The sequence below is a fragment of the Idiotropiscis lumnitzeri genome, chromosome 8 (genome assembly GCF_059441095.1).
Source record: "Idiotropiscis lumnitzeri isolate Australia: NSW breed Sydney's pygmy pipehorse chromosome 8, RoL_Ilum_1.0, whole genome shotgun sequence".
NCBI classification, from domain to species: domain Eukaryota; kingdom Metazoa; phylum Chordata; class Actinopteri; order Syngnathiformes; family Syngnathidae; genus Idiotropiscis; species Idiotropiscis lumnitzeri.
The window spans coordinates 17,082,487-17,109,437 of record NC_142398.1 but is presented as its reverse complement, the minus strand read 5'-3'; the positions used below and the strand labels follow the sequence as shown (position 1 = coordinate 17,109,437).

Below are 26,951 nucleotides of genomic sequence, written 5' to 3'. Positions count from 1 at the left end.
TTTTGGTTGCCTACTCCTCCCTTTAACCAACACCATCCCTGTCTCGATAAATTTCTTGTGAAATTTAGGGAAACATTTTGAAGTGAGCTCAGTAACATACATGCAGTTAATTTTTTTTTAAATAATATTTAATCCCATAGTAAACAGTATTTTCTACTCTTATCTCATTGCAGTCCAGCCCAACCCAGCTGTTCTGATGGGAAACCCAATCCAGGCATTTACACCGCCCGTGGGTGCCGCCCCAGCTGGCTTGGGCAAGTCACCAAGCCCTGTTCAAAGGATAGACCCTCACACAGGCGCCAGCATCCTTTACGTTCCGGCAGTATATGGTGGAAACATGGTCATGCCCATGCCACTTCCTGTGAGTTTTGTGCTTCTATAAAAACACTTGAGTACATAAACAAATGTATGCAAGCCAGATTTTGATAAATTAATCTAGTAGTTTGAAATTTAAGTTAAAGAGCTAAAAAGCATGGCTTGGATTTCTTATATTAGATAAGAATTCTGTTTTTGTTTGCGTTTTATTTCTTCTTTAGCTGCCATGGCCAGGTTATCAGAATCGCTTTGCTGTCGACCCGCGCATCATGAGCCACCAGGCAGCCATGGCCTACAACTTCAACCTCTTGCAGGCCCAGAATCGAGGCTCCCCGATTCCTTGCAGTGGAGTGGTACACCCCTCTCCCCTTGGAGTGGGCCAACCCAGCCCTGACACAGATCTGCAGTCAGATGCAGTCAGAAATGGTCTACTGTCATTTTTATTTTAAAACAAAAGTTCAGTGATAAGTTATTATCTAGTAACACCATTGTTGTTGACTACTTTTAAGGAAAATTAGAAGGATGTCCAAAGTCGGAGCAGACACCTGAGAGAAAAAACACAGAAATTAAGGATAAACAGGTACACTGTGACTACATGTATAGCAAACATATGCAGTGCATTGTCTTAGATCACTCCTATTCCGACTCTAAACGATTCTTTATTCAGATTCTATTAAGATGTAGTGTCGAAAAAAAAGTTTGCATGGTTTAAATTAGTGGTGTCCAAACTACAGCCAACCATTTCTTTTAAAAAATATTTTTAGCAGCACAGAGCATAGACTAAGATATACATGACATGGCCTGTGTCATTTGTCTGCATGGGTGGGAAGTCCGAACTGCTTAGTTTGCCAGTTTTCGCAAGCGCAGTGTTGTGATCTTAAGACTTTGTATCAAATCAAAGGCTTATTAACTTTGTAGTTGTTAACTCCACCACATTGTTTTCCTCCACTCAATTTTTTTCCAGGGTGATTTTGACACAGGTCGTAGTCTGGAATCACAGACTGATGGGATAGCTGGTTTTCCAAATGCACTGCTTCACCGCAAAGACCCTTCGGCTGCTCAGAGAGCCCTCAATTATCATCTGGCACCACCCAACCCTGCCTTCCCCACACATCCTGCCAGTGGAAGAGCACTCCCCCAGCAGTGTCCAGTCTCAAGGCTGCCTTATCGGGTCAACCAGCCTCAACATCCAGCGATGGTCCAGCAGAGTCAGCTCAGCCCTGCCTTTCCTAGTGGAGGTCACAGTGCATCCTTCTTTAGTGGCAATATCGCCCCACATAGGGCTGTCCAGTCTCCCACCTTGGATGTGTCAGAATCCGGAAATGTTGAAGAGATGGGGAGCTCCATTAGAACTCCCGTGGCGCACCTGGGAGGTCACCACCCAAATCTATCACAGCACAACAACAGAGTCAGTAACTTTGGGGAGGAAGGACAAGATGCAATGCACGTAGATGGTCTTGGTGAGTTGTCTTGAATATATTCCATTTGAGCTTAGTCATATGCAAAGTGAGAACGGCAGTCATTTTAGAGCTAATGTCATGTTTTGTTTTGTTTTTAGAGCTTCGGCGGCCCTTAGCTCTAGAGGTCCTGAACCAGCAGCAGCAGGCTGCCAGGCTAGGCCAGTGGAATGAAGCAGCAGGTCCTTTCCTCCCAGGGGGCGTTGCCTTCCCTTTGCCCCAGCAAATCCCCCACCTTGCTCAGCCTGGCATGACTCGCTTTTCCCACCAGCTGCACCGTGCAGCCAGCTGGGGCCTTGGAGCCAACATGGAGGAGGAAGCTGGTTCACCTGCTTCCACTGGTCCGCCTTTCAACAGGTTAGCCCATATATACCAGACATAAAATATTTTTAAAATAAAGTTTTGATTTAGTGGTGTGATTTCTGCATTTTGTCTAATTTTCCTTGCTGTCAAAGTTCTCAAGATCTGGTGTATTGCATTTTTACTCGTCAGGTACACGGGTCTTCTGAGAGAAATCCCCCAACAGGAACCACCTGAAACCAGCGAAGCAAATGAAATTCAACCCCCTCCTCAATCTCGCCTTCTCCAGTATCGCCAGTCCCGTGCCTCAGCTGACCCTTCATCTTCTTTAGCTGCCACTTCAAATCACACCGGCCCATTTGCGTCTGGGCCTTTCCCCCACGAAAGCGGACGTGATCAGCTGAACAACAACGTTCTCAACACCGCAGCTCTGCAGCAGCATCCCGTTGGAAATTCCCTTTACAATAGCAGTTGCTACCCACATCAGACACCAGCCCACCCTGCCAGCCCCCCTCCTTCCCAGGTCAAATACCTTCTACAGGAAGCCCAGTGGTCCCATGGTGGAGGTGCATCTGTGAGTCCGCCTCAGCAGAGCCACCTGTTAAGTAACCAGGGCCATGGCCTTCCGTATGGACTGCCCATTATGGCTGCACCCAGCAGGCAGGAGCAAGTCCATTTGATGCAGCTTCACCACCACCACCATCAGCAGCAGCAGCATCATCAACAACAACAACAACAACAACAGCAGCAGCAGCAGCAGCGGCAGCAGCAGCAGCAACAACAATCTCAGCAAAGTCAAGACCAGGAGTCCTACCACTCATTGTCACCCAGAACATCTGCAACCACTGCCCTGCACAGCGTAGAAGAGGTAGATGTCAAATATTTATTTGGTTTGGTTCAGGCTCTTTTCAGCAATCTGAATTGAAAAGATGTTTGGTCTATATTGGATGTGAAGAGGTTTAGCTTGGAGTTGCCTTCCTACGTTTTTGTGTAACCAGGACATCATTTTTGCTTTCTGAGTCGGTGACATAAGGTTTTTAAAAAGTGCAAATTTTAAAATACACAAAATAATCTTGTGCAACTTTTCAAAAATATTGATTTATTTATAAGAATTAATATGAAATTGTTACATTAAGTAATTTTAATGTTTTTCATATAGATGAACTGGATGTGGCCTTTAAAAAAGGTCAAGTGCGCAATCTCAATTACATTTTCCCAATATGGTTAATTAGGTTTTCTTTTTTCAAATTCCGGAATTGCTCTTTTTTTATTGACTTCTTTATTTTCAACATCATATTTTCTTCCCATAATGTCGCAGTCATCTTCATTGGTGTATCGATTGACCTGTTTTCCCTTTAAATCCCCTTAAAAAGGTTAAAAACCACTAAGATGATAGTTACCTTTAATTGAAAACAACCTGTAATGGTCACACCACATGTTTGCGCCACGTTTTCAATTTCCTTCAAATAATTGATTTTCTTGCCCTACATTGTCAGTTTCACCATTGTGTGTGCGCTCTCGCGCATATGTGCTATGTGCTTCCGTGTGTGTGAGTGCACGCAATAAGTAATTTATTTTATGCCAATTGGCTGACGCAAGTTGGCTTTGCATTCAAATTTCCAAATAGGAATATATGAATAAGCAAATTCGCATTGACTGTATATGTAATTGCGCCACGCAATGAGAAAAAATATTTGTGTGCAGATATGACCAAAAAAGTTGCTAAAACGTTTATTTTGTGACATTGCCTTAGATCTATTACTAACCTTTTCCCTCTTTTACCATGCATCCAGTATGAACCCAGAGGTCCTGGTCGGCCCCTCTATCAGCGCCGTATATCCTCCAGCTATCCCGATCAGCCCTCTCTTGCCAATAGCCACAATGCCATGTCCCAGCAGTCCCAGCAGTCCCAGTCCTGTGCAGCAGACAGGAATCAGGACCACCCCCACCCACACATGCAGCAGCAACAGCATCATCAGCAGCACCCGCATCCCCCCTACGGATACGCTTCACATGAGCTCTGGCCCAGTAACGGTGGTGGTCCGGGTCCGTTCCAGAACATTCCATGTAATGGAGGTGGGACCCTCGCTCATCATCGGGAACTTCTTGGTACGCAAATGAACATTTTTTTCCACAAATGTTTTCATGTACGAGTACACTCGTAGCACCTCATATGGTTGCCTAAAAATTTGAAATATTTTTCTTTTGATTGCATTGTGTCCCCCAATTACCCAGAGGGGGGGGGGTTTACAAATATTTTGGGGTCATGAGATGATGACTCCTTGATGTTATCATTTGGTTGCGACATCTTGAAAAGACGATGTCACATCATTGACGCGTGCCACAAATGCACATCTGCATGACATGCGAGTGGTGGGGGCGGGACTAAGGCTTGAATCAGCAATTTTAGTACTTAGATTTTTTGGGGGGCTAAAACTTATGAAAGACTCTGACTTACAGGGCATTCATGAGACTTGACTTGGACATGGCTCATGAGTCATACTGTTTACATTCAAAATTCTGAATTTTCAATTTAGTGTGCTTTTGTGTGCCACCTGTTTTCTGAAGCTTACCATGATTGCTCATTATCTGAGCCCTGAGTGACTGTGACAAAAAAGCAGCCCCCTGAGATGGATAAAAATGGATGGATTTTATTGCTCTTACTTCACTCAACTCATATTCCACAAACACAATATGAACCAGAAGGCCATATTTCAACCAGTTTGCATTTTTAGGTTGACTTCCCCTTTAAGATTTTAATTAATTAATTTTTTCTAAGGAAATCCAGAACCTTCAAGTGCATTTATTTAGTGGGAAGAAGGTCCCACGTTTAATTCATCATTCTTTTACATCAAATCATGGCAAACACAATTCACATCACATTCTTGCCACTTGCTCTTGACTGACGATGACATCACAGTTGCTCAGGGTTCACGTAATGACCAACCATTGCATAGCTTGCCAAAGTCAGATGACCAAACTGACTTTAGTGAGCTATGATTGGTGGTTGAGCCCTCGGCAACTGTAATGTCATTTTCAGTCGACAGCAAGTGTCAAAATGGCTGCCTCTGAGATTTATAGTCCACAAACGCTCCATTAATCAGGGCTGAGTTCACTTCTCTTGGCAGCTTATTCCTTTGTGTGCCGCATATGTGATGTTACTCTCTTTGTGATTTTGCCAGCTTCCAAGGCCCTCCGTCAGATGGAGGAGCAGGTGAAGGCGGAGCCCCCGGCAGCACAACCGACACACCCCCACGCGCTCAACTCCCTTCAGCACCCTGGACAGTTCCCGCCCCTCATGCCCAACAATAACAAGCAGCAGCAGCCACAGCAGGCTCCCGCAGAGCCCGTGCAGGCAACTCCAAATTTAAACAAAGCACCCACTATGTCCTATGCCAGTGCTCTCCGCGCTCCACCCAAACCACGCGCCCTTCGCCCCGAGCAGGCCAAAAAGAACAGCGACCCACTCTCGCTCCTTCAGGAGCTCAGTATAGGAAGTTCAGATGGTAGCAATGGCTACTATTCCTATTTCAAATGAGCGTCACCCTCTACCCTATATATACACGCTAAAATATAAAACAAAAAAACAAACTTAAAAATAAAAAAAAAAAAAAGAAAAATCTCGTCTTGGAAAATACCTCCCAAAAAAATAGTGCAGTTCATTTACAAATCGTTTCTATCAGTAAATTTGTTTTCTGCATTTTGTTCCTTTTTAAACCTTTTATCTGTAAGCGTTTCTCTTATTTCACATATCTGTGAAGAAAACAAGTATATATAATGAATGCATTACTGCAATATATACATAGTCATTATGTATATATGAACATATATACTTATATTATCTACAATTGTATATGTACGTAATGCTAAGAAAAAAAAAAGGATTAAAAATTTTAAAGAAATTTTGGTTGGCCACTTAGCTTTCCCTGCATTTTTACTTCCATATTGAAGTTGGTTTTGCTGGTTACTAAACACACGTGTTTGCATTTCTGTCAAGCTTGTTGTTTTCACTTTTATTTTTTGTACTACTCTAGTTGTGGCTAGGGTCAAAAGCTAAGTGGTCAGCTGACACAATCTACATGGAGAAGTGTATAGAAGTAGATAGACCGTTTCCTCTAATCTGTACATTAAAGACAATAAATGACTGAATTGTATGCCACATACATGTCCTTAAATTATTGTAGACGCTTGTTATCCTTTCAGACATGTTGGACATTCTGGACAGCCAGCTAACCCGAATATTCCACATTTGGCTTCTTGAAACATTGTCATGTATTGGTTTCCCCGCCATTATTCTAGCGAGCTCATTTTGAATTTTAAACAGTGAAACGGTGATGTCGTCATAATTATTCTCTTAAATTGAAAGTAACAACACAAATACTGTTGTTTTTTTTTTTAACTTTTTAATCATCTCAATACAGTGCAGATTTTTATTTTTTTACTTTTTCCTTTGGTAGCAATCCCCTCTCATTGTGGCGGCTTTTAATCTATTTCACTCCTGAAAACATGAGGCTGTGGCAGTTCGATTCAGCATCAACACAACCGCCAGTGAAATTTGATAACGTTTCAGAGCGGATATGAAATGTGCTCTTAGTAGAAGGACAAGAAGGTGTAATGGTTTAGAATGTCGCAGTACTGTGATGGTTCGTGAATGTGAACAGGGCGGCTTTTGAAGTCCGAGTGGTGTGGCGTTCTGAGGAATTGGAAACACTGCCAGTGAAAATGTCTTTTTACGGATATGAACCCAATGACATTTGTGATCAAGATGTATTGGATATGGCTGAGATCTGATTGTAGCACACACTGATCATGATACGTTTTCCCAATAAGACAATCTACTTGCTAACAATGTGAACGTGACATCCTTAATCAACTTTTCATTTGCTCCGAATTGGTTTATGAATTGAATAGGTCAGGGGCGACATTTACTTCCTCATTAGACATTTTGCTAGGCAGTGCTAGTTTTTAACGTATAAGAAAACTACTAATTTATCCAGTATGAAAAAAAAAAAAAGCTGTAAGCAGCGGCTATTTTGTGTTCACTGCCCTGTCTGGCTCAAACAAGTGACATCATCACACTGTGCCAGGATTTTTCATGCAGCAGTTAAAACTTCTTAAAATGTGAATAGGGACCTCTGTCCACTCTTGCTGGCATTTGCGTTGCATTGCTGAGGTCCATATTCTTCTCACTTCGGGTCTAATAGCGCTGGATAAACGCATACTTGTAAATATGCATTTTCTAGGTCTTCACAAATTTGGGAATTTTTGTAAATGCTGTTCAAACAAAGCGATATGTCCTTTTTAATTATGCAATTTCACAAAAAAAAAATTGAGTCAAAATACAAAACTCCAGTTGGTAGTCTAAAATGTCTTCAATTATTTTGTTCAAGATGACAAATTTTTTTGTTGCGTAGCCCCCCCCCCCTTCCACTGTACAATACTTACATTTATGTTACTGTACTACAATTGTCGTGCCACAATGCAGCTATACTACAATCATGATTTTTTTTTTCCTTTTTCTTGCATGGTCATTTTTTTGTTAGACTTTCTATCCCTGATTTTATTTGTATCAATTGTGGGTGGAAAAGAAAACGTTTGTTCAACCATTTACACGGTCAAAATTTCTTAGTGTATTTGATGTGAACAATGTGACATAAGACAGCTATTCTATTTTACTGACATGTCATTCAACAATGTATCGCTCATTTGTTTGTGCGTTCCAAGCAGGGCTCGAGCTGAGGTTGCTCCCTGATGTGTCTGAAGCTCATCGGCTGAACTTGTGCAATACTAATATTTCACTGCCTCCCAAAGACTCTTGAAGGATTTTATTTTTTTTATTCTGATAGTAGACGATAGATGGGTTATCCTCTCTTTTTAACATTCTCTTCTGTACCTGTTGCTTCGCTTGAAATGTATTGCCCTCCAGTTTAGCCTTTATTAATTTCTTTTTTCCCCGACAGCATATTTGGTTGCCTTTTTGTTGACGAACCCAAATGTCGAGCAATCGGTGAGCGGCGCACGAGGGGAGCAACTTCAGCCCAGCCAGTAGAAATAGCTCAGTGTGTCCACCTCTTGCTGTCATCCCCTTTGCTCTCATCTGTTCCCCCCTGCAGGGAATCTTCACTGGCACGTCCATCCACGCCCCAACCCCAATGGCTAATCCCATGTGGGTGCAAAAGTACTGAATAGATCTGTTTTACTCTTTTCCATTTCAACTGATGGTGGTTATAATAAAGGATTTAGACTGTGTTTTAAAGGTTATTTACTTTGTTTCTCTATTAAAGTGTTTTTATTGAAACTTGTTTGAGTTATTTGTTTCCTTTCATAACTGTTCAGAAATGACATATTTTATAAAGTATTAGTCCCATTGGGAAATGTCATCACGTTGCTTTATATGAAAAAGACATTGTGATTCATTTTAAGATTGTGATTTTGGGGAGGAAAATCAGCCTAATTTATTCCATTTTGGGTGACTATTTTGCCACTTGCTGTCAACTAAAAATGACATCACAGTGCCTAAGGGGTCAAATCGCTGTGGTCACATGACCAATTACAAGTAACGACCATATTATACGCACCTTGTTTCCAATAGATATTTCTACAACCCTGAATGTTGTTTCTTACACATCTGGTTTTGTTGACAATCGACACTGGGGAAAATAAAATCTGGTCTGTTCAATACAATTATCTTCTGACAAAGTAAGGGAACTCTTCTTTTAAGATTATACTAACTACTAAAAAAAATGTATTCAGTGTCAGGTACTGTTTTCCTTACAGCACGCTGCCGGATCATCATCTCATTTTTTTGCACAATCATCAACACAAAGGCAAGTTTCCCAAGCATATTTATTGTTCATTAAAAAGTTACACACAAACAGAATATGCAGCAATTTGAAATTCAACCACACCTTGTTAGTTAAAAACAGACAAAGCCCCCCCCATATATATATATATATATATATGTATATATATAGTCACTTTCCCAAAAAGTATGTATCAGCAAAATTATTTTTCTGTTTTTCAGTTGGCAATAAAAACCTCACAAAATTAGTCGAGAGATACAATATGCACTACAGGAGACAAGCACAGCTGCAGCAGAGCACATCATGAGGATCATTGGGGGGGCTTTTAGTATGAATAACAGCCAATACAAAATTTGGAATCTGGTAATTAGTCATTTTTAACATTGTACTCGCAACTCCAAGATGCTCATTAACTGAAGGTTCATTTACTCCACAATTACATTCGTCAAAACAACATAATTCAACTTGATGCAACTAGTCTAAAACTCAATAGATGAATACATTCTCGTTTTTTTTTTTTTTGCAGTCACTTGTGAAATACTCAAAAATAAATGAGAAGAGGAACACTAAATATGTACAATATCATACACAAGGAAAGAGACGTCATGCACTGTATAATTATTATCAAATCACACCATGGTCACATTATGCAACTATTTGATTCCGAGTTATGGGGTAAGAAATCAATTTGACACCTGGTTGAGGTACACTTGCACATACTAATGAAAACCAAGAGTTCTGAGAATAGCTTAACATATCATTATGCTGGCTTGCCTAAGATTTTGGCTGTTTAATGTAAAATTGCAAAATTCTGTCTCGCCCAGTCTGTCTCTTTGCATGTGAACGAGCGGGCTCCGTGTTCTCCATTTCCATCATCAACAGCTTTAAGAGATGACATGTTCATTTTCATTTCTCGCACGCATTTTAGAAACCGTACAAAAGACCTACATTCAAGTTGTTTAATGGTTGAGAGGTAAACTTCCCATCATGGCAACGGTCCTTGCAACTCTTCTTCTTTTCACTCTCTTATATCAGTCGGGTTTTCACTCTACTTGCTCGGGCTCGGCATCCATGCAGGTCTCCCAAGGGTTCCTGGGCATTTGTGGCATGGAGAGGACGAGGAGGGCGATGCCGCTGAGAAAGAGGAGGACGAAGCCGGCGCAAGCGCAGCCGAAGGACCAGCTGTAGTAGTACTGGATCCAGATGGTGTCCTCGCTCTCGATCATGCGTTTGACCGACTGACGCATCACCTCCAGTGAAATGAACAAACATAGACCTGGGAAGAAAAATGAGAATAAGGAGTCGCCCTGCCGCGTGGAGGCCGCGTTTGGCCGAGGGAACCTACCTGAAAAGGCAAAAAACATTCCGGAAGGTTTGAGGAGGTAGAGTCTTCCTTTTCCTTTACCCGTGCATGAGCCAATCAAACACAGAGACCCTAAAATCATGAAGGCCACACCGAAGATGGAGATGGCCGCAGCAGAGATGTTGTATTCTGTAATGACAAATCACTTTTTTTTCCATTCATTCATTGAAAAAGGCAAAAAAATAAATAAAAATACAGCGATTCTTCTTCCACTCCTTATTTTGTTAAACAAGCATGACATTTTGTGGAATGCATTTAAAGTGCACAAACGAGTTGAAGGACTCATCACAAGCACTGCTAGGGACACCATGAATTATTTGGGAGACACAACACAAATGCAATGCGAACTCTTATGTGTTATAGTATACTGTATCTATGACAAAAAATCTTTTGTATTGTTAAAATAACAATGTGTAATTATTGGAGTAAACTTCCAATCTGATTTAATTTCCCAAGGCAAAATAACCGTTTTGCATCACGTCATCTTTATCTATTTTAGATTCCGTGGACAGATTGCTACTGATGATCCTGTCAGTGCATGTTTGAAAAACGGGGAAAAAAGGTTATCCTATCTGCTGCTCGGATGTTCGTGATGGAATCTGCAGATCATGTTTGCCTGAGCAAGATGAAGAGCAGTAGATTTTTTTTCTCTCTCCCAGCCTGGAAGTGGATCATTTGCAAGCTATTTGACCTGCGGCCAATTCGCATGAAGCGTACCCAGTGGGGAGCCACTCTTTTGGGGAAAGGAATGAAGCTTCATCTTGAGGTGGGCCGTACACTCTTCCTGTCACTTTGCAGCTTGCAGGCTAACACCAACGTTTGGCAACACGTAAGTGTCAAACATCAACATTCCTCAGTGCTCACGATCGGTAAAAGAAGTACTAAATTGTTCATAATTAACCTCTGTTCGACAATAAAGAGCCCTATCCACATTTATTTATTTTTTTATTTTGTAGGTCTTCTTCCCATCCCAGTATTGTGAGGTGGAATTACTTTCAAATAAACTGCAGCACACACCAACGTCGTTAAAAGGCATAAGCAAAAGCAATTGAAGTCAAGTTAGCAAAACTAGCCTACTTTCCATCATGTCTTGAAATTAACATTGATCATATAATGGCATAGAACGATTTGTTCATGCACTGCATACAACTCTGAATTGTAACATTAGAACTGATGCTAGAGCTAATGCATCATGATCATGTTCTTCACATCATATTATATCCTAGCGTTGCCTTTTTAGGTGAGAGTTTTTATCCAATCAGAATCACGCTAGCTCGTGTTGCCAGGCAGGTTTCACAATACCAGTAGCGCGCACTATTCTTTCCGAGGCCTTCAGATACAGTCGTGATTCGTGCGGGCATATCTCTTCTTCGAAGCGTTTGAGTTTTCAGATTTGATAGACAGTTGCGATAGCCAATCAGATCACTAGTTGCTTTCGGTGAGCCTTCTCGCTAGCTTTAAGCTGCAGGTGATGAACGCGTTTTGTGATTGGTTACTCACTCGTGTGGGGGCAGCGCTATGCGGAATCAACATACCCGGAAGTCGTAACTGGCGACCGTTCGAACATCTAAAATATATTCTTTCGTTTTTAAACCACAATGGCCGAAGGAGGGAAAGTGTGGATTAATGGAAGATACACTTGCAAGGCCATTTTCAAGACGGACCTTTCAAGAGAAGCTAGGTCGTCCAACACTCACTTAGTACTGTGTAAGTGTGTTTCTGTATATTATTTTTCCAGCCGTGGTGTCATAAATGATGGTATTATGAGGGGGATTGATTCAAATCGTAGTAAGTAGGACTTCACTGAACATCCCGGTGTGAAACGTACAACCCGCCACTGATCAGGAGTAACCAGATTGAAAAGAGTTACTGAGCCATTACTATACATCCTTCATTTAAAGCTCCAGATTACAGATGTTTTACTATTCTATTATTTTCCCTTAGTGAATTATTTCTGACAGACAGCACATTATACTGTAGTGGCGCTTGTGGTGACATGATCATGTCATGAACATGCTCTGATGGTATACCAACACTGCACCCACGCACGAGTGAATAACGCAACAACGAGGCAATCATTCAAGAAAACTTGCATCGTCTGTGTCCCTGGCGTGGCTGATGGACTGTTTGTGAGTGTTGGAGGGTGGGTGTGGAGGTTGCTTATGTTATGAATGTCTGCATTAGTATCTTTAGTTTCGGGTGTGGAGGCGTATGCAACTTAATGCGCGCATTTGTAGCATCCGATGCATCTGCTGCACTGGGGGCAGCTGGGAATGCAAATGTGGCAAAGCAGCACAAGCGCACGATGACAGATTGAAAGCAGCAGCTACTGTCGAATTGGGTTGGGGTATTTAATGGAGAGCATTGCGAGGGTGGGTCAGCCACGGTAAGAGACTCACCTTTTTGGGTTTTGTGTTCAAATATCTCGGTGTCCTGTCCAGGTGTAAAGTGGCCGAAGTAAGTGCAGTTTTCATCTAAGGGGATAAAACAACAGCTGTTCAGTCACATATTCGTTCATTTCATAATGAGAGTAAAAATGCAACAAGCTGAACAAGACATTGGCATATTAATATCTCACTTCATGTTCTGTAAATGAGAATATTTTATTTAGGTAGATAGGATTGGGAGAAAAAAAGACTATGAATAGCAGGAAAACTGAAACATTCTTTGCTGTTAGTACATCCATCCATTTTTTGTGGAGCTTGTCCTCATTATGGTTGCAGGTATACATACATTGGCCGTTATATATATATAATATTCTATCATAAATGTTTTAATGCCAACAAATGAGAGGTGGACAAACGTGCTCGACTTCAGAGGTTAAGCTGCAATTTCTTGTTGAGTCGAACAATGTAACAAGTTATTCAAAGAGCTTTAGCATATTAACACGTCTGCGTGTACGTTGCAAGCCGCCAGCTGTCATTTTGTTTTAGAACTTCAAACTTAGAGCTGGTGTGCAACAATTTGCAAGCAATATAAAGAGCTGTTGAGTGAACTGTGACTGTTATCTTCCTTGTTATTTTTTGCTAAGCCTCCAAACCTTTTCCAAAGTATGCTTCAAGTTTTGCCCCACACAATGTGACTTCATATACATTATCCTCCACCTGTGTGTGAATATGCAAGTCTATCAGTAACTTCACACTCTCACGTCTCTCCCACATTCTTTTCTCACAAAGCCCATATTTGACACACTCGTTCATATATATATATATATATATATATGTGTATGTATGTATTTATTTCTTTATTTATTTAAAATATAATTTGTTATTTCAGAAGTTTGAATGAAACTTGCTGCCGATCGTATTAATCACTACTAAAAACGTAGCTCTCAATGTCCAAAAGCTTGGTGACCCCACCCTGGTTTTAGGGTCTTCACTGTACCGACCATGCATGTTTTTTAAATGTGTGAGAAAGCTGGAGTGTCTCGGGTAAAACCACGCAAGCACAAGGAAGAACATGCAAACCCCACATAGAAGTGATGGAGCCCAGATTCAAACTGACAATGTAGGAACTGCTAACCACTTGCTCACCGTGCCGCCTTTCCCGACACAATCGAAGCTATTTGCGTCATGGTGCCATGTTAGTTGATATGTAATAGTCCAGACAGGTTCATTCCACCGGACATGGGCAGAAGAGGTTACGCAATAAAGCTCTGTCACTTTCCACAAATTAGCTTTTTATTTCAATGGCAGCATTTTTCTGAACATGAAAAAGGCGTGTTTCAGGCCGACATATTTGTGATATGGAGTGAGAATGTTGACGCGTGTAACAGAAAAGTCGTCATGACAAGATGCTATTGCATTAACTCGTGAAAAGTGGAGCACGTTTCAGTGACGCGGGTTGTGCGATGAGGTTCAACATGCATGTGGATCCTTAATCCCGCTTTCCATGCACTCTCACTCTTGATACATCATTGCAACGCGTTCATGTGGAATTCATCATTTCCCTGTATGTGTTTTATGAACCATACTGACGGAATTTTTCTCCAACAGAAACCAGATGAGTTGAAAGAATGTCACATGGAACAGCGAATAAGGCAAGTATATATATGGTCAACAAATTGACGTATTTTCTGTGAATTACATTTTACCAAACATACTCAGCACTGTGTTTGCAAATCCTAACTAGAAATGATTCATCTCGGAGTGCCGTATACAAAAATAGAATGAGTAGCAAATTGTATACCTTCGCAGCTCTTCTGCTTTTTGACATGACTTATGCATTATTCATAGACTTTTTTTTTTTTTTTTTTTAAATCGTGGAATCATATTTATCCGAATGTGCACCAAAATTTCATCAGTTACTCCTCAGGCCACCCCACCGCAAAGTGTCTTCGTACGCAATCCTGTCAAAATAACAAAAAAGCAAACAAGAAATCCACTGCACTAAAAATGCTTCCAATGAAAGCGAGGCTATGTTATCAAGGAGGGGGAAACAATTGTTACTTAGCAACAAGATCCCATTTGGAGGACACACTTGTTGACAGTAGTTTTACTTTGTCAAACCTTGTTTTTTTTTTTTTTTTAGAGAGATTTGCATGTTTGCAGTCAATGCGATTTCATATTTGCTTTGAGTTTGTTTATTGAAATTCGAATCCTTGCTTCACTTTTTGTCATTCTTTTGTTTTTAAGTACAACATGTCAGGATATTTCCTTTGTCACTACACTCAGACTTCTTTTGTAAAACAAAAAGTGCTGGAACACTTTGCAGGTCAAGTGACATCCTTTCATTAACTAAATCCATACATGCTTTTGGATTTGTGTTGAAATGTAGCCTTGCAAAAGTTATTAGAGTAGAGCAAGTGCGAGAGAGTGCCTGTGACGGAGAGAGAACATTACAGTCTGCAGGATTTATGATAAAACACTATTTCAATCTGGTTTTTGCTCACATGTGACTCTCTCTCTCTCTCTTTAGGCTTATTACTATTTTATAAATAATAATAATAGTAATAGTAGTATTATGCCACCAAAAGGCAATGTTTTGACCGCTGTTCCTTTGCATATTCATTAGTTAGTAGTTACTGTTTCTTTTTGGCTTTTATTAAGAAACTAAATTGCATGAAATTTTGTCGCTGGGTGTTTTACCAAAGTATGACGGCTTCAATTTGGCGAGAATAGGAATAAAAGTGTGGATGGCACGTGTCACTATTTTTGTCAATTTCAAAATGTTCCCAACGGTAAAGTACTGTGTGAACTACGTCCAGTCGTGCAATTGAAAAAAAAAAAAAAAAAACTTTGTTGAGGTGTTCCACATGGGCCAATGAAAAGCCCATTACATTTTGCTAAGGATCCTGATAAAATAGAAATAGAAATAGAAATCCCTTTATTGTCATTGTACTCAAGTGTGCAACGAGATTAGAGGGCTCCCCTCTCCAGTGCAATACAACAATAATACAGATAAATATATAAATTAGATAAATAAAGAAGACAGTGCAATGGAATTCAGTACTGAATAGGGCATATAGAAACACATCACAATGCTGTTTTGCGAGGTTAGGGTGGTCTCGTGTGTGTGTGAGAGTTCAGTATGGAGATGGCTCTCGGAAAGAAACTGTTTCTCAGTCTATTGGTCCTTGATTTGATGCATCTGTAGCGCCTGCCAGAGGGCAACAGGTCGAACAGGTGTGAGTTTGGGTGGGTATTGTCATTGACGATGTTGAGAGCCCTTCTGAGGCACCGGGCGGTGTAGATGTCCGTCAGTGGGGGGAGAGGGCAGCCAATAATCCTTTGCGCTGTTTTGACTGTCCTCTGGAGCCTCACTCTGTCGGCCTCAGTGCAGCCGCTGTACCAGGTGGAGACACAGTACGTCAGCAGGCTCTCGATGGACGAGTGGTAGAAGGCCAGCAGCAGCTTCCTGTCCAGGTTGAATTTCCTGAGGACTCTCAGGAAGTGCAGACGTTGGCGGACCTTCTTTACCACTGCTGTGGTGTTGTGACTCCAAGAAAGGTCATCGGAGATCTGTACTCCCAGGAACTTGAACGTGTGGACCCTCTCCACACACACGCCTTCGATGCAGAGGGGGGGCGGCAGCGTCTTGTTCCTCATAAAGGTACATATGTCGCATTCATGTCCAATTCAGATTTTTTGGGGGGGATACCTTATAACACAGAAACCCCACTTAGGTAAAAATAAAAAAAAATCTGAAAAAAATTAACGGAAGTTTTTTTTTCATAGTACAGCAAAAGTATACAAGGATCACAAGCTGTGTCTGCAATTAAAAATTAAGAAAAAATGTGTCTGCCCAATTATTCATAAAATTTGACACATTCTCCATGTGTGCGATGCAAATGATTTTCATTTTCAAATTTGTTAATCCGGGACAGTTGACGATTCACGGAGCTGACTTTTGTCCAGTTAGTGTCGGGTCACTTCCTTAATCTTCTGCAATCGACAGCTGATTAGTCCCGGCTGCTGATTGCCCTTCGCTGTAGGGCAACCAGGTCATGACCCTGTTCAGGTTGGTCTCGGTAGAGGCCTGAGCCATTCTATGGACATCTTGTTTCGTCATAAATTTAAATGCAACCGTCTGTTAGCTTCTGCTGCCACAAGTCAACTAGGCAACAATCACATTTGTTTATTGCAGTCTACTTGGCTGTGTTGAGAGCTCTTTAAAGCCACTCTTGTTCCTAATGGGCCTTCTGAGTCATCTATCCAGGGATCATACGGGGAGGGACGCCAAAGTCGTCATATTTCAGCACATTTTATGTCATTAGTCTTTTTATTTTCATCCACAGCAAAGGTCTATTTTCGGTTGGAGCTTCTTTTTAATCTTGTCATCACAGGGTGGTTGTTGTCACCTTGTAAGATAACACAAGTGATGACAACTTCAGTTGTGTTGGCGAAATAGTTGATCATGCGCACGCCACCAAATCGGCGTTTACTCTAGAAGCAGTGATGTGAATGCCTTTCAGTGTTTTCGCTAAATTATAATAAAATGCATTAGTGGTCCGCAGGATTTGATGTGCAGTACTGATGCAAGCTAATGACAGCAAATTGCTGCTTTGTTTTTGGAGTGTGAGAGGAAGCTGGAGAAAATTCACACAAGCACGGGGAGAACATGCAAAAAACCTTCACTTCTATGCCTCTACATTTGCCCAAAAAATAAATGCATAGTTAAATTGTTTTTGGAAGAAACTGAACTGTGAAAGAATAGTCCTGCCTAGCTCACTATGGGGAAATCATGAAAATAAGACGCAAGTCAGGCGGTGGTTACACTGCTGTAAAGAAAAAAAAAGTCAATAAATAAAGGCCTAAAAAAATTCTGACTCCTCACTTTGTTAATACTGTTTTACATCCAATTCTTAACTCATTCGCTACCATTGACGGATATAGACGTACTTTCATTTTACCTGGGCTGGCAGTGAATGAGTTAAATACATGAGGATTTAATATCATTTAATATAATTTCGACCTAAGTAAAGAAAATACCAGGTACATTTAGACTTCATAAGAGGTGACTTTAACTTCTACCAAAGTTCGTTTCTGCTGAGATACTTGCATCAAGTATTGCTTTCGGCCACTCTCCAAGAATAATGCCAGTGACAAACAATTAAATGCTCGACCACTAGATGGCAGACGTCGCAATCAACCTGTTTCTCCACATCCATCATATTTAAGTCAAGGCTTCCTGACAGTCAGCTTTGTGTTCAACTAAAAAGACCGGATTTCACCACGAGTAAGAAAAGGATTCACCCATATTTGTAAAAGATTTGGTAAAGCTCTTATATCGGAGCTAATTAGATGTACCTAATAAAATGGCTGTTGCGTTTATCACAATTACAGCGCTCTGAAACGCCGAATAGGAAATCACAGACCCCCCCCCCCCAACACACACACACACACCCGCACCACCGAGAAGGCCGGCAAATGCCCCACCCGCATGCTTCTTTCCAGAGAAGAGCATGTCCTGTGTGCACTTAATGGAGGCCAAATGGCAGCAGCCGTTTCTCTTGACGGCATTACGCCTCACAACTTTTGTTGAGTGTGGGGTAATTTGAACGTCTGCAAATGTGAAGGCAGCGGGCCGAATTTTTGCTTTGGTGAGCCAACACATTTTGGAACTCAGTTGGGTTCTTCCAGGTGGCGCCGTCACTCAAGTGGAGACTCGGACTGGTCGTGAACACTTGACCGCCACGGCTGGCTGCCAGGACAGCTGAGTATTTGCGGGGCCTATATTTATATCTCTAATGACTGCCTCCCGCAGACTTTACATAGCATCACATCACCTCCGATATATAAAATACATTATATAAATACTACATGTGTTTCCGTCTGGTCGCATGCTGGGTTCATTGTCCTCATTTAATGTCAGCAATGATGGTCACATAAAAGTCAAACCTCATTCATTCAAGCTGTGATGTCATATTTGGCCGAGGATGGAATTTCTTTAGATCAAGTGGAACCTCTCTGTTAGCAGAAAAAGAACATAAGAATGAAGAAGAATGCACACAGGAAGTTATATGACGTAAGCTGACGCGAATTCAAAGAGCTAAGACACGCCCTCCCTTTCTTATGTTGTACACTTATGAGTTGTTCACTTCTTTTTGCACTTAAACGTTACGTACTTATAATTTGCCTGTAGTTGATTTTTAATTGTTTAATACTGGAAAAGACTATTTTTCTTTTCATTATTTACAATCAGAATTTATTTTTTTTTTTAATTCTGACAAATAGATCAAATGGGCCCCCTGGGGCGGCCATGTAATCCTGCAATCTCCAATAAGACCTCAACAGTGGCTCCAGCAATATTTTCCCCCTGAGTGTCTCACAATGACCTCATCTCACCGCATTACTGATGGTACTAGTCCTGCTTTTTATCACTGGCTTTTGACACCACCCTTAAAGACTTGTGGCTGCGATAAACAATAACGTTCCTCTCCAAATACAGCAAGCCGACTCACAGAATCCCCCGCGAGGTTCACGACTCTCAAGCAGGTTTACTCAGTTCGTAAACAACGGCTGCCGGCGCCGCCGTGGCCGCTAATCAGGCTTGCTTATGCAGACCTAAAAAATTATTCTGCTTCGTTAGCGGCATTAGTTCCAATTTGCATGAGTCACACGCAAGAAGATCACCTGTTCACGTGGGGGCCGGCACCGTACTGCAAAGGATGACGCTTCTATGGGAATCGGAAACATAATACAACGTGAACCGATATGTCCTTTGTCTTATGTTGATGAAAATGAACGACGTTGTTTTTTGAGCTCCAAAAATTAGATTGTTTTAAAGAGTGGAAGGTCGTGTTTCCAACTCCAAATAAGGATCAAAGTAGTTTTCTTTTCATTTTTGAAAATCCCCCCCTCACATTTCTACTCTTATGCACATAAATATGGGTAATAATCGTTTATGTTTTACAGATGTAACGCTGCGGTAGAATTCGCGTTGGATGCTCGCAGGCTGACTGCATTGCCAGCCATTGCGCTTTGAAAGTCAAAAATGAAGTCTGAAGTCTGAGCTGTGTTTTTATTTGTGTTTAGGATATGTTAGCGTTTATGTTCACTACACATTTTAAGAAAAAAAATTATTGAAACTTGTTCAGAAAGCTTAGTTGGCTTAAAATGTTTTTGTCTTTTAGGGTTTTGTATACATGTTTATGTAAATGTTTAATTTACTTTTTAAATGTTTTATTTGTCTAACATGAAATGGTCATAAATGTGCTAATCAGTCTAAAAAACTTTGAAAAAAAAAAATCAATGATCAATTTGAATCATTATCAATTTGTGATAAGAAAATCCCCAAAAATTATATGATATTTTTCCTATATCGCCCACCACTAGGGTAGGTAATTGTTTTGATACTTAATTGTCGTAAACTTTTTTTTTTTTTTTTCAAGAATTCAGATGGCATTGACGTTTGCACTTTTATTCCTTACTCACACTGACAAATCAAATGCTGGAAATTTTATTTTGACTAGTCCGTTGCTATAAAAGTATATTTTAATAATAAATAAACCTATTGAGACTGATCATTGATTTATTTAGATTTATTTTTTCTGTCTGAGGGTTCCAATCACGGGCTGCACATCTGCGTTAGTCTGCTAGCTCAGGAGGCTCAGATGTTGTCTGTGTCACCCTGCCGTTTGTCCCAAAAAGGAGCACTGCCAGATTCATTTGTCACTTTGATGCTCCACAGCATATTTTGCAAAGCACAATAATGTTTTAAAATCACAGAGTGGAAGACAGTGGAGGATAATTCTAAACGTTTTTCCGAAACTGTGTTTCTCAAGTGCAGAAAACCCACAACATTTTGAATGATGGATTTCAGTTTCCAACTTTCAACTCAGCTTATTTTCGAACTGCGGCTCTTATTTTCAAACTCTTGAGGATGATCAGAAGAAAGCTTGGCTGTGAATTCTAATCACACGCCATATTTGCGTCCGTAATATTTGAGTCACAAACTCTTTTTACTATGTTGAATCCGTCATTTGTCCGTCACTGTTTAAGTTGAGAATTCACCACTCAGCATGTATGACTTAGAAGCACAATCATTTTTTATTCCAGGTTGACTTTTACCTTTAAATTCAGTTAACTGTGCAGTAGTTAGTTTTTACAGTGGGTCTGTTAGTTTTGACTTAATTTTTACAAAAATAGTTTGTCTTGATTCAGTTGTCATTAGTTTTAGTATTACTTTTAGTTTTTTTTAATACATCTCTCTCTCTCTAAATATATATATATATATATTTTTTTTTTTCAATTATTTATTTTTTAAAGCTCTCTCTATTTTATTTCATTAACAAAAATGTTTTGATCTTTCCGTTATTTTGGAGTTAACAATGACCTTGCCCTACACCCGGTAATGAGGAACCAGGTGGACATGGTCTATAAAGGACCTGTTTTATTGGACTACAATGACAAGAAACCTCGCCTCACCTCCAGGCAGGGTGATGGGTCCACATCCATGCTTCTCCTCGTAGTCGTCAGCGCTGATGTAGATATTCTTCTTACACAGCCTCCAAAGGCCAAAGTGGGCCGCCTCGCATGTCTCATTGACTTTCTTCACCTGAGGGCTGAGCACGGCCCAGTAGTCCGTCACCACCGCCGTGAACATGCAGGCCATGCCCACCAGCAGCACAAAAATGGCAATATTTATCTTGGTGCGCTTTTCCATGCTCCCAGGTTGTCGGTGTTCACTCTAGCGAAAAAAATACAACTATCTTTTGTCGTCTACACATTCAACGACCCTTTCCACTTCACTTAGACAGCAGCAAGCTCTTGTCTCTCTGTCAGTCTGTGTTTTGAATGTGTGCCTGTGCTTCCAAATGAAGAGGGTCAAACTGCTCCGTCCTACTAATGCTCCTTATCCTGCTCGCTCCGATGTGCTCTCCGACTGAGGGGGCTGCAAGTTTAGAGGCACAGCTGTTGAGGTAGATCAGGAAAGCTGATGACCCAACCGACTGTAAGCCTTTGCAGGCATTCGGGGATAGCGGTGGTGTTGGGTGGTGCGGAGCTGTAAGTGGCGGTTGTTTTTTTTTTTTTTTTTTAAATGGCCAGGGCGGGAGGGGATTGGGGACGGGGCTTTGTGATGCTATAAATGTGACTGATATGGGCCTGTATTTTATTTTGAAATATTACTGTCTTTTGTGTGCTGTGAGACCCCTTTAATTAAATACGGAGCAAACAATATTTACATACAGCTTGTCATCGCCATCATCAGAGTGTGAAGACGACCCCGTTGGGTCAGTGACGTCACGCTCGCACTGGGTCAAACGGCCACAACCCCGGCTTACTTTTTCATGTTAAATGAAAATGAACACACGCATTATGTATATATGTCATTGAAAAACCACAGTATTCAGAAAATAAAACATTAACAAGGTTTATTCATGTAATTTTTTTCAAGTTCAGCGGGCCGGATTAGAAGGTTGAATGGGCCGCATGTGGCCCCCGGGCCGTAGTTTGCTCAGGCCTGCTTTAGAGTGTCTTTTATTCATGTGCCTTACACTTTAAGTAATACAATATAAAGACGCTGACTCGTGAATATACAGGGCCAGTGTTGGTTCTGGCAGGATACCACAACATGGCTCATGGTGGACAAAAAAAAAGGCTTAATATAGATCCCTGAGCACCTGCTAGATCCAGATGTACGCTGAATTAATCGAATCGTAACCAAAAATCCCAACATTTTGTCCAATATTCCATAGTTTATGTCTGACCCAAATGGTTTAAGTGTACAGCAAAGATAAAAGAACCGGCTGCACTGATCCAATTCTTTTGGAGAGGAATGTATGGCTGACATTAATCTTTCTTCTTGCAGCCAAGCCAAGCTGTCAGCACGCTGAAATGCTGGCAATTAACAAGCCAAGTCTGTCGTTACTTGACATGGTATAATGGCAATATGGAGGAATCCCGACGCTTGCTTCGGCTCGGCGAGACACATGTTAAGGTCATTCATGTGAGGATGGACAGGTGAGATCGGGAGAAGCGCTTATCAAATAACACTGAGTACCGAAAAAGACTACTAATAGATGAACTATTCCCTTTAAGTCACCATTTGTTATGCCTGTTTCTATTTAGAATCTCCTTAAAGGGACAGTGTGTAGAATGATTAGATTTTTCAGGGTTCATTCGTTTTAAAATTTCAATTTCAGTATATTGAATACATCAATGTATTCATTGTAGTATTTATTTATTTTTTTAAATTTTTTTTTAGGATCGTAGGTCTAATAATCGCTAATTATGGTGGTAAAATCTTTTAATAATAATAAAAAGTCAACCACTACTTCGCGGTTTTTCACTTTTCACAATTAACCGCGAAAAACAAGGAATTACTGCATTTGTGCGAAGCTTTTAAAAACGTAAAAGACTTCAAGAAACCGTTGTTATCCAAGTTTTGAGTGTTGGTACTTTCTCCGTTCTGTACCTTAGCTCTGTAATATATCTCAACTGGTTATTTCCCACCTGTTTTTATCCTTCACCTTATTTTCAGTTTTTTTTTATTCTTTCGTCTTTTCCATTCCACTATGGTCCTGAATTTTTCTCTTTCTGTGACATTTGTGACTTTCAAAAGTTTTGTCTAACACTCTCCAAGTGTTACCCTACTTCCGGATGAGACTTTGGGAAAGTTGCCCCCGAAACTATTAAGTTAATTTTTTTTTTTTGTGTCCATTACATACAGGAAGTGACATAATTAGGTCAAGCGTCAATATCCGAGTCAAATGAAAAGAATATACAGCCGCTCCGATTGCTCCTAGCTAAACTGAGCCTCATCCCAGTGACAGAAGTCACCCCTGTGGTTTCCGGATCCACTATATGGCATCAATATCCACAGGATGCAGTGAATAAAGACCCCTGCCGGGAGAAATGTCAGCCATTTTACACTTTCAAGAACTTAAGAGGAGAGCGGGTGCCTGTGGAGAGCCAAGCTCGCCACGGGGGGGTGGGGGGTGAAGCTCCATCTGACTTAACATTTCTTCATGGGTTAAAGCTGAATGAAGTTCTCATCCTTTTGAACTGGCAAGTGATTTCTTGTGTGGGAATCCGTACCTGGCGCCTAAAATTTGGATTGTTTGACTGGTGTGAAGACTTCCGTAATGCCCTTGGACATAGTAGGATTGCTCATAAACTATCAACAGTCATCACTAATGACCGTCATCCGGTTTAATAAAAATAAACTCAAAGACTCCAACTAATCCATCATTCGCTGTAGTATTGTGAAGTGATGAAACTTTCTAGAATGGGTCATTGGGGGACAAAGCAGGGAGGGGTAACAGCATTGAAGCCATGTGCGAGTGCGCCGGAGCGTCTCGCTCTCTCTGGATGCTTCCTGATGTCGCCGTCCTTTCGCTGCTGTGTGGTGAAGTTCAACCAATGGCTTAGCAAACATGTGGCAAGAAAATAGTCATCTATTTTTGCTATTTGCTTTTGTTGTAATTTTGGTCAAGCAAAAAAAAAGATAATGACGTGAACCACTCCCCGAACCGCCATCCAACCCCCCCCCAGGATATTTCACATAAACTTCTCCCAAAATAAACACCCACGGGCTGTAAATGATTTTAGTGTGTGTCATTGGGCGATGGTGTTTCAGTATCATAAATATGAGGAATGAACTGTGGTGTCATCTTCTATTTGTCAAATCACCCCATCAGGCTGCAGCTCCATGTGTCATTGCTGCATCTCGATCGAATGCTAACAAGCACGGAGAGGTGACCCCTTCCAATCTCTTGTCAATTAATGGTGCAGGTATTACGTTTCACTGGACACAACAAGCAGAATTAGGGCTCAAGCATCATCAGGGATACAAATGTCAGGGCAGATCCATCTGATAGACGGAAGGGAGAGGACGACTTAATTCAGCACTGAGCAAACAAGGTCATAAGACCCGTTTGGTATGAGGAAGCTACATTCACACACACATGCGGACTCAAAATAAGTCCATTCTAAATCAAGGCGCAGTGACTTGAGTGTTAAGAAATTGCAGACGACAATTGCCAATGGGGCCGAGTTTGACTGAGTTTTCCCAAACTGGGAAAAAAATATTCAATCGGAGAACAATCCAAAAGGCAAGTCAAGTGTGTACGATACCAAGAATGAAGCGAGATTTCTCCAGATTGTGCATACAAACACCTCCCGCTTTACTTGAGCTCATGTTATGAGACACGAGAGAGGAAGCGTTCAGCCGCCTGTTGGCTCGATCGAGCATTAACTTTGCTCGTGCATTTTCACTTTAACGCCCCTTGTTGGCCGACTGTCTGCCATCGAGCGTCTCAGCACAGCACGCTTGCATCATTAGCCAAATATAACCTCTCGGAGCGACTAGACAGCGCATGCTAAAATGAATCTCACGCATTTTTTATGACACAATTTAAATGTGCAGTCAATACAAGAGTTGCTCGTAGAAAAAAAAAAAAACTCCAATGACGTCACTGTATTAAATTTATTGTAAGCTGCACTGAAAAAGGCCAACACTGTGCTTGTGTGCAAACAAAAGAACCAACAACAGATTTTTTTTTTCGTAAAACCCAAGCTTTGAAAGTGCAAATGCTGCTCGTTCATAACAAAGAGTTTAGTAAATAACGCAGGGGTGGGCACACTTATTGAGTGGGCCACAATGGGTTCTAAAATTTGACAAGAGCATGACAACAAAATATATGTCTTTGACACACCACAGTATTTAGTAAATAAAACATTAACGAGGTTTATTCGTTTAATTTTTTTCAAGTTTGGCGGGCCGGATGCAAAATTTTTAACGGGCCGCATTTGGCCCCCGTGCCGTAGTTTGCCCTCGCCTCAATTAACGGATCCGCTTCGGTAAGAAAAACAAACCATATTTCCAGTGGCGGAGGATTTTCAGCCTCGTTGATGTAGTTAGTTGTTTTTTTTCCCCGCTAACATTATTAAAATTGGTAAATGTGTGCATTTTATTTCATGAATCCTTGACTGCGGATGGTATGAGAAACAATTGCTTCTCGGCTCTGTCGTTTGATTGCTTATGGTGTCAAAGCCGTGATTTTAGAATTTGAATTGAGTTCAATTGCACATTTATTCTCTAAATAAGAATATTTCATCCATGTGAAAAATGGTGGAAAAATTAAAAAAAAAAGTTCTCAAAGTGGCCACAGAGTGACTTTGTGGCATGTTGTGGCTGTACTCATTCACTCCAGAGTGTCAGTTAGGGGTTCAGCTTTTATTCTTTTTCAAAATGCATTTTTATTTATGATTAGAACATATATTTTCCCACAGTAACAAGTGATTTTTAAAATAATATACATTATTATAATAAACAGTCGTGGGACTCAATTTAAAAAAAAATGAGGCTTTGGAATTAATATAATTGCATCCAAATAAAATGAAAATACTTGACTAGTTCCATTTTTTTTATCTACTTATGTACTTGTAAACATAAACACGCGTCTTTGTTGTTCCACTTATGTCCCGTATGTGTCCGCAGCACTATTTCAAACTAGCGTCAAAACAAATCCAGAAGAGGAAGGCACTTCTGCCATCAGTGGGCTGACAATGTTAGCGCTCAAAACAGCACGAATGACACCGCAATGTGCTCCTCTGACCTGTTTGCCTTCATCTGTGGTGAAAACTCAAAGAAAGAGACACGCCCACCAGCATAAACATCAGCTTTACAGAAGCCATCCATGTCTTCTCTGCTGATGCGGTGAACATTGTGATCCTAAGGTGTCCATAGGTGTCCAATGAGAAGCTTGAACGTAAACATCAAAGAAGATGCTTGCTTTTTTTTTTTTCCAACTCCCTTGAATGACATTTTTGTCCTTGATACCGTCCCTGAGCAAACGATACACATTTATGCGGAGATAAATGAACACGTGCTTCGGATGCACGCAGGAAAAGTCAGACACTCTGTCATTGGCAATTTGCAATACATGTGCACATCTCTATTTACAAAACGCACGTTATACGTGCGTGGCAGTGTTTAGCAGGCCTTTGTACAACATGTTCGTTCTTGTAAGAGCACCAGCAACACACAAATGGGAGTTTATGTAAACACTTTTGGAGATACACATGTCACAAGACAGTTAAAAAAAAAATACCTTGAGATCTAAGCTCGCAAGGTCGTTTTTACCTAAAGCTGAGCATACACTGTGAGTCAAGCGTATTTCAACCCAGATGTCCGGATGACCGTCACATGATGATCGGATGACCTTGCTCACCTCCGATAATGATTTTGCGCAGTTGAAGCAGATGATAGCAAAAATCGCTAAGTGGACAATTTTGGTTTTCATCTTGAAGTAAGGCACAGATGATG

General features: G+C 40.9%; 2 protein-coding genes across 2 annotated transcripts in view; one reads left to right on the top strand and one right to left on the bottom strand.

The window, feature by feature from the left end:
* helz (helicase with zinc finger) overlaps positions 1-8,370 on the top strand; it is a 29,607-nt gene extending 21,237 nt beyond the window's left edge. The window contains exons 26-33 of the mRNA XM_088302689.1: positions 174-361; positions 537-741; positions 825-895; positions 1,280-1,775; positions 1,874-2,129; positions 2,265-2,940; positions 3,866-4,181; positions 5,255-8,370. Coding sequence (XP_088158815.1) covers positions 174-361; positions 537-741; positions 825-895; positions 1,280-1,775; positions 1,874-2,129; positions 2,265-2,940; positions 3,866-4,181; positions 5,255-5,610 — 2,564 coding nt within the window. The 3' untranslated portion in view covers positions 5,611-8,370. The remainder of the gene's footprint in view (positions 1-173; positions 362-536; positions 742-824; positions 896-1,279; positions 1,776-1,873; positions 2,130-2,264; positions 2,941-3,865; positions 4,182-5,254) is intronic.
* Positions 8,371-9,085: 715 nt separating this feature from the next.
* On the bottom strand, positions 9,086-21,600 carry LOC148332440 (voltage-dependent calcium channel gamma-1 subunit-like). The gene is made up of 4 exons (XM_088303196.1): positions 21,107-21,600; positions 12,638-12,712; positions 10,221-10,367; positions 9,086-10,151 (listed from the first exon to the last, which is right to left on the bottom strand). The coding sequence occupies exons 1-4, from the start codon at positions 21,342-21,344 to the stop codon at positions 9,919-9,921; spliced, it is 693 nt and encodes a 230-aa protein (XP_088159322.1). The 5' UTR covers positions 21,345-21,600; the 3' UTR covers positions 9,086-9,918.
* Positions 21,601-26,951: the final 5,351 nt, after the last annotated feature.

Coding starts and splice junctions, on each gene's coding strand:
- LOC148332440 (XM_088303196.1), bottom strand. CDS start 21,344: ATGGAAAAGCGCACCAAGATAAATATTGCCATTTTTGTGCTGCTGGTG. Junction 12,713..21,106: donor ACCCATCACCCTGCCTGGAG/GTGAGGCGAGGT, acceptor TTATCCCCTTAG/ATGAAAACTGCACTTACTTC. Junction 10,368..12,637: donor TGAACACAAAACCCAAAAAG/GTGAGTCTCTTA, acceptor TTGTCATTACAG/AATACAACATCTCTGCTGCG.